We start from the raw sequence: 7,838 nt of genomic DNA, 5'->3' as shown, positions 1-7,838 counted from the left end.
TCAGACCATCCAGTTTTTTCCACGGGATCATTCCAAATATTTCTGGAATCTATTCCAGGTGCTCGGGCTTCTCTGACTAGCTTGTCTTCTTCTTCGGAATGTACCCCACGTTGCACAGTGTAATCGTGTTCGGCTCTTCGCGGATGTAGAACCATTTTTTTTACCAGTCGTCTAGCGATGTGTTCCATGGGCAGTGCAGGTACTGGGCTTTCATGCAGTCACGGAGGTTGAGGTACACACCCTCGGCTATCTTCGAACCACCGCCTCCTTTCTTCCGTAGACAGAACAGATGGTGGACAAAATCGAAATGGGGCTGGAAGCCGCCATATGCTTCGCAGAGATGTATAAAAGTAGCGACAAGGAGGATTGAGTTGGGATGCAAATTGCAAATCCCAATCTCGTAGTAAAGGCAACGCCCCTGAAGAAAAGGATGTACCGGAACCCCAAATCCCCGCTTAAAGAAGTCTTCGAACACCACGATCTCACCTAGGTTGTGGATCGGGGTACCCCTCACCCTTCGGCGCACGCCATCCTGCGAGCTCCTTATTGTGAAGTACCCCCATGGTGACGAGGTCTTCAATGGTCTGCTCGTTGCTTCTCGATTTCCACCACTCCTTCGCCATGACCCCTGCTTTCTTCTGCGCATCACTTTTCGCCATGACTCTGACCTTGCTGGTGCACGGGGAAATGGCGATGGATTGATTTGTGGTGATTTCGGATGTATTAGGGTTGGCGAGAGGAAGAGGAAAGCTGCGGTTGCGAATGGCAATGGGGTTCAGTAAATAAAAATTTATCTAACCTATACTGTATTTAACCCAAGAGTTATGCCGTTTCGTCTGCCCGGGATTCTTGGGAGACGTGCGCACGCGCCGCTGACGGTTGTTTTCATAGCCTCGAGATCTATGACAATATATTCGGCTCTTCGTTGCCAGTGTGGGAGGACCCACTCTGACACACCTATTGATAGGTGTCACGCAACTGTTCGCTTGACAAGACAAAAAGGCAGTATGATGTGCTATACCCGTCTACTTCTTTGACCAGACGTGTCGGACCAGACTTGTCAGAGCGAATAAATAAATACACAAAATAATAGTACAAGTGGCATATGGTTTTTTGCTACACTTTTCATGCTAGGGGATTATCCCGATCACCATCGTGCTCGGGGACTGTCCCGACCACCAGTGTGCTCGGGGATTGTCCAGACCACCAGTATGCTCGGGGACTGTCTAGACCACCAGTGTGCAAGGGGACTGTCTAGACCACCATCGTGCTCGGGGACTGTTCCGACCACTCTAACGCTCGGGACTGTCTCGATCGCCCCCATGCACGGGGACTAAACTGACTACGGATATTCTCGGGGATTCGTTGTTTACCCATGCTCGGGGACTGCAACGACAATTCTCTGACTATTGCTCGGAGACCGCTCTCCTCGGCTACATGTGATTAGTACTCGCATATAGTTGAGAGGAATTTATGTTTTCTAACTTAGACCTTGCTACAAGGCTGATACCTCGCCTTCCAGCAAGCTCGGGGACTACATTGGTATGATGCACCTATCGGTGCATCTTGTATCGCTGGTACGATGATTGGATTTTCAATTTAATCGAGAATTCTTTTTTGACCCTGGCACCACGTGCCTGCGTCACCTACTACCAGGCTCGGGGACTAAGTGGGCACACTTCACCTTGCGGTGAATGTGTTTATTTTATCGACCCCTATGCTTTGACTATTGGTTATAACTACTCCTGTACAAGGGTTACTTACATTTCTTTGCAGAAATACAAGTGGGCACACTTGATCAGGAAAGAAATCTTTTTCTTTTTTCTTCAGAGCACCATGCATTCTTCAGACAACCAGAATCTTCGGCTATAATCGTGGTCTACTACTCTCTGTTCTGACCAGGATACTGGTACATTTGCTTGGTTAATGTTTCAGCCAGTTGAAGATGACATGAGGACGGATCGCATTAGTCGAAAAAGATCGAACGGTGTGTCGCGGCATAATACATGGTGCTCGGGGACTAGCTGTGGGGGTATTAACCCCTATACCCTTATGGCTAGGCTTGGGCTGGCCCGGACCAGGGGGACCGGCCCACTATAAGACGACGCGCGGCCCGGCCAATCTACTTGGAGTCCTACGCAAGGAATCAAGACAGACTTGGAGATCAAGCAAGATCCTGGTCGGTTAGAATAGGAATCTTTATCCGGCCACCTATGGCAATTGTAACCGGTTAGGATTAGTTTCCAGATCTGTAACCCTGCCCCCTAGACTATATAAGGCGGGCAGGGGACCCCTCTCAAAAACATCTCTCATTGACATACAGCAATACAATCAGACGCAGGACGTAGGTATTATGCCCTCACGCGGCCGAACCTGGATAAAACCTCGTGTCTGTCTTGCGTCACCATCTTGTTTGTAGCTTGCGTATCTGTCTGCCGATAATCTACTACCTTGGGCATACCCCTAGGTAGACTGCCGACCATATTTTGTCGACAGTCATTGGTCCTTAGCCACCACCTCTACCGGCCTATTAGTGTTGTTTTTTTTCGAACACGCAGAAGAGCTGCGTATCATTGTATTAATAGTAGAAGAAAGAGTCATACATAGACTCACACACACACACCCACACTATTAGTGTTGTAGCTCGCCGAGGCTATTAGTGTTGTAGCTCGCCAATTAGTGTTGTAGCTCGCCGAGGCGGCTGAGACTCTACCGGCCTATTAGTGTTGTAGCTCGCCGAGGCGGCTGCGCCGCCATCGTGGGCGGTCGTGTGCGGTGGCAGCTCGCTCCAGTTCATCCCGTGGCTCCGTATCACCGCGTTGAGTTAGCGTTAGGGTCGTAGGTGGTTTTGGCTCGTTGGTGGGGTCAGCGCAGGTCCCGGGTGCTCGGCGCACCGCCTTGTGTCATCGCCCGCCGTGCCGACGCGTGCAGGGACGGCCGAGGACCTTGCCGTTGTAAGGATGAGTTGTTGCGAGGGCTATTTTGCTTAAGTGCCAACTGTATGAATAGGTCGCACAGTAGTTGCGTGAATAGCAGATGGAGTGGGGGCATTTTTACAAAAGTACCAGCGCGCGGGCTTCCCCGCCGCTGGTCGTTTCCGTGCATGGGCCGGAATCCGTTTATCATTTCGGCGGGAAAATAGAAATAGTTTTATATTTTATATTCTAAGCTGAACTTTGAAAATTAATATCCATTCGCATTGATGTCCTAAAATTATGAAATAAATTATGTTCAGTTCCTAAAAATATTGTCTATCTGATGGTATAGTTAGTTTATGCATGTTTGAGTTGGTACTGAGGCCTATTAAATTAATTGCGAGTATTTAGTATCATTTAGATTAATATTGTAGGAATTTTTGTGGTAAATGGATAATACTTTTGTCCATGAAATTTTTACAGTAGGTTCATTGTATTATTATGTGCTCACTGTAATTTTTGTAGCCTTAGAAATGGTTGAGAAATATGGTAGCTAAGTACTCCTTGTTGTAGTATATAGGAAATAGTTAATAAGAGTAAGAATATATTTTGGTTAGTAAGTATCACTTGTAGGTGAAACCCTGCTAGTTTGATGGTAATGATGATTAGCTTGGCATCTTAGCCATTAGAGTTAGCTTAACAGTTTGATAGATGTAGTGTATTTTAATAGTTGTTGTTGTAGTAATACAAAGCATTGCATCATCATTTCATGCATGTAGGGAACGAGCTAGTGGAGTTTGTGACCGCGGGCGAGCAGGAGTATGAGGAGGTGATTGAAGAGTATGAGAAGAAGATTCTCGTACAGGAGGGAGCCCCGGACCTACCAGCGACTGACTTTGCTGACACCCACCTCGAAACAAACCCACCGCCACAAAACTAGAGCAGGTTCGAGCCTCCGCCGCAACAGCAGCACATTCAGCAACTGCCTCCGCCGCCAACTCACAACCAACTCCCAACACCAAAAAACGAGCCAAACCCAGAAAACCAAGTCAACCCCCATGGACCGCTACCAACAATAGGCATGATACTGCCAATCGCCGGAGGATCATCAATGGAGTTTCAAACGAAAAAGCAGAAAAAAGATCACCTCCGCCTAGTAAACAACGTAGCAGTCCAAGGCCCAGCAAAACACACAGATTGGTCCAGAGTCCCAATCACCTTCACAGAAGAAGATCTCCAGCTAGAAAGCTACCCTCACACAGACGCAATGGTAATCAAGACCAACATAGCAGCATGGGAGATAAGCAGAGTATTGATTGACACAAGCAGCTTAGCAGACATCATCTTTGCACATACCTTCGACCAAATGAAGCTCAGCAGAAATCAACTACAGCCCTCCAAATCCCCTTTGATAGGATTCGGAGGAAAGCAGATACAAGCACTAGGAAAGATATCACTCCCTGTGTCGTTTGGAAACCAAGCCAACGCCAGAACCGAGTACATAACCTTCGACATCGTCGACCTATACTACCTATACAATGCCATCCTGGGCAGAGGATTCACAACCAGATTCAACGCCGCCCTGCATATGGCCTACCTGTCCATGAAGATACCAGCACTCCACGGCATCATCACAGTCAGAGGCAGCCAGAAAGAAGCAAGAAACATAGAAAAAGCAATCTACAGAGCCCAAAGAAACATCAATGTAGTTGAGTCAGCAGACAAAGAACTAGAGCCTCTGGACATGCCTAGAGGAAAAACAGATATGGCAGGTCAAGAAGAGACAAAGTTGACCCCTCTACAAAAGGAGTTACCAGACAGAAAAGTAACAATCAGCTCAGAATTGAGCAAAGCAGAGGAGGAAGAGCTCATGCAAACTCTAGCAAAAAACAAAGACATCTTCGCCTGGTCAGCCTCCGACCTACAAGGAGTCAGCAGGGACATCATACAACATGAGTTGAATATCAATGAAAACACGAGACCAAGAAAGCAGAAACAGAGAAAAATGTCGGAGGACAGAATCCTAGCAGCAAAGGCGGAGGTGCAGAGATTGCTAGATGCAAAGGTTATCAGGGAAGTCAAGTATTCAGAATGGCTTGCAAATGTAGTACTGGTACCAAAGAAGAATGGCAAAATGAGAATGTGCATAGATTTCACAGATCTGAATAAAGCCTGCAAAAAAGACCCTTTCCCATTGCCAAGAATAGATGCCTCCATCGACAAGGCCGCCAGGTGCCAGAGGTTCTCTCCCCTTGACTGTTTCTCAGGATATCACCAAATCTGGATGAAAAAGAAGACGAAGACAAGACAAGTTTCACCACTCCATTCGGGACATATTGCTACACCCGAATGCCGGAGGGCCTAAAAAATGCAGGAGCAACCTTCGCCAGAATGACAAAGGATGTTTTGGGCTCACAACTAGATAGAAACATCATAGCCTACGTCGACGACATAGTGGTCATGAGCAAGAACAAAGATGATCATGTCTCCGACCTACAGGAAACCTTCGCCAACCTCAGGGCAGCTGGCCTCCGCCTCAACCTAGAAAAATGTATATTTGGAGTCAAAAAAAGGGAAGATGCTTGGATACATCATAAGCAGCGAAGGCATCAAAGCGAACCCAGACAAAACCAGAGCAATAATGACAATGACAGAACCCAGAAACAAGAAAGAAGTGCAAAAGCTGACGGGAAGAATAGCAACGCTCAACAGATTCATCTCAAAATCAGCAGAACGTAGCCTACCTTTCTTCCAAGCACTGAGGGGTGGAGACAACTTTGAGTGGGGGTCCAAGCAGTCGGAGGCATTTCATAACTTGAAAGAGTATCTCGCAAATTCACTGGTGGTCTCTATTCCAGAGTCGGACAGCCACCTATTGCTTTATGTGGCGGCCTCCGACCACGTAGTCAGCGCAGTCTTAGTTCACAAGCAGGAAAAAGAATCAGGCAAAACTCAAAAGCCAGTCTATTTTATCTCAGAAGCTCTGTCCGGAGCCAAGCTAAATTATACTGAGGTAGAAAAAGTCGCCTACGCCGTGCTGATGGCATCAAGAAAACTAAAGCACTATTTCCAAGCCCACGAAATCTCAGTCCCAACATCACTGCCACTGCAAGACTTGCGAAGAAACAAAGAAGCCTCCGGCAGAATAGGCAAATGGGCTACAGAGCTATCATAGTTCGGTATCTCATATGTCCCCAGAACAGCAATCAAATCACAAGCACTAGCCGATTTTGTAGCAGATTGGACACCTCCGACAGAACCCAAGGTACAACCAACCAGTCAAGGCTGGATAGCATACACGGATGGAGCCTGGGGCCAAGCCGGAGCAGGAGCCTCTACCGTACTAACGGCACCCTCCGGCGTCAGACTGAAATACGCAGCAAGGCTAGAGTTCAAATCAACAAATAACATAGCAGAATACGAAGGCCTGATCCTGGCACTCAGCAAAGCAAAAGCTCTAGGGGCAAAAACATTGACAGTCAAAATAGATTCTCAAGTGGTTACTGGCCAAGTAGAAAAAGAATACACAGCAAGAGAACCAGAACTCATCAAGTACCTATCCGTTGTCAGAAATTGGGAGCCGAGATTCGAGGGCTTCACCCTGAAGCACATCCCAAGATCAGAAAATGCGGAGGTAGATGAGCTGGCAAAAGCTGCGGCAAACAACCTACCACTGCCACCAAACACATTCTATCAAACCCTGAAGTCTCTGGCAACCGCGGAGACATTTAAGACACCAAAGCCCATACTACACCTACAAAATGAAGATTGGAGAAAGGAGATAATAGAATTCTTGGAAGGCAAAACCACAGAAGAAGATGAAGCAAAAGCAGCAAGAATACAGGCTAGGGCAAGAAATTACATAATCATAAATGGTGTACTATTCAAGAAAGGAGTAGTCCAGCCTCTCCTCAAATGCATATCGCAGAGCGAAGGCATAGAGTTGCTTCAAGAAATACACTCAGGAATTTGCGGGTCGCACATTGGCTCTAAAGCATTATCAGCAAAGGTAATAAGGCAAGGCTTCTACTGGCCAACACACATAAAAGATGCAGAGCAGACAGTCAGAACATGCAAAGCATGCCAAACATTCTCTCCCGGTCAGTCAAAACCATCGTCGGAGACCCAGCTTATACCTCCGACATGGCCGCTGCAAAGATGGGGTATGGACTTGGTCGGCCCATTACCACCATCCCAAGGAGGAAACAGATTTGTAGTAGTGGCAGTAGAATATTTTACAAGATGGATCGAGGCAAAGCCGCTGGCAAAGATAACCTCAGAAACTATCAGAAAATTCTTCTAGCAAAACATCATCTGCAGATTCGGTGTACCAAGGATTCTGACAGTAGACAATGGAAAGCAGTTTGATTCAGAGAACTTCAAACAATTCTGCAAAAGCATTAGAACAAAATTAGCCTTCGCCTCAGTATACCACCCAGAGTCCAATGGTGCTGTGGAAAGAGCAAACGGAATAGTTTTTTCAGCAGTATCAAAAACATTGCTGGGTCTCCGCAAAGGAAAATGGGTAGATGAATTACCCAAAGTGATTTGGTCACATAACACAACTATATCAAGAACAACAGGATTCACACCATTCAAACTACTCTATGGAGAAGAAGCCATGTTGCCAGAGGAAATTAAGCACGAAAGCCTCCGGACAACGAGACAGCTAATGATACAAGACGAAGAGTACGCAAAAGAAACAATAGAAGCCACAAGACTGGAAGCAGTAGAAAACATTGCAAAATATCAGTCCTAAACCAAGAAGTGGAGAGACTCTCAGGTGGTAAGAAAAGACATAAAACACGGAGACCTCGTACTCAGAAGAAAACCCAACGCGCAACTTGTTGGCAAACTGCAACCGAAATGGGAAGGACCATACACGGCAATAGCAGCAGGGCGCACAGGCTCTTTCCACTTGAC

The 7,838-nt window shown here is 46.8% G+C and overlaps 1 protein-coding gene across 1 annotated transcript; it reads left to right on the top strand.

The window, feature by feature from the left end:
* The first annotated feature begins 4,182 nt into the window (after window positions 1-4,182).
* Window positions 4,183-5,080, top strand: LOC136461325 (uncharacterized). Its single transcript, XM_066460665.1, has 2 exons — window positions 4,183-4,956; window positions 5,075-5,080. The coding sequence occupies exons 1-2, from the start codon at window positions 4,183-4,185 to the stop codon at window positions 5,078-5,080; spliced, it is 780 nt and encodes a 259-aa protein (XP_066316762.1).
* The last annotated feature ends 2,758 nt before the right edge of the window (window positions 5,081-7,838 follow it).

The sequence above is a fragment of the Miscanthus floridulus genome, chromosome 6 (assembly GCF_019320115.1).
Source record: "Miscanthus floridulus cultivar M001 chromosome 6, ASM1932011v1, whole genome shotgun sequence".
NCBI classification, from domain to species: domain Eukaryota; kingdom Viridiplantae; phylum Streptophyta; class Magnoliopsida; order Poales; family Poaceae; genus Miscanthus; species Miscanthus floridulus.
This window is presented reverse-complemented; position numbering and strand designations above follow the sequence as displayed.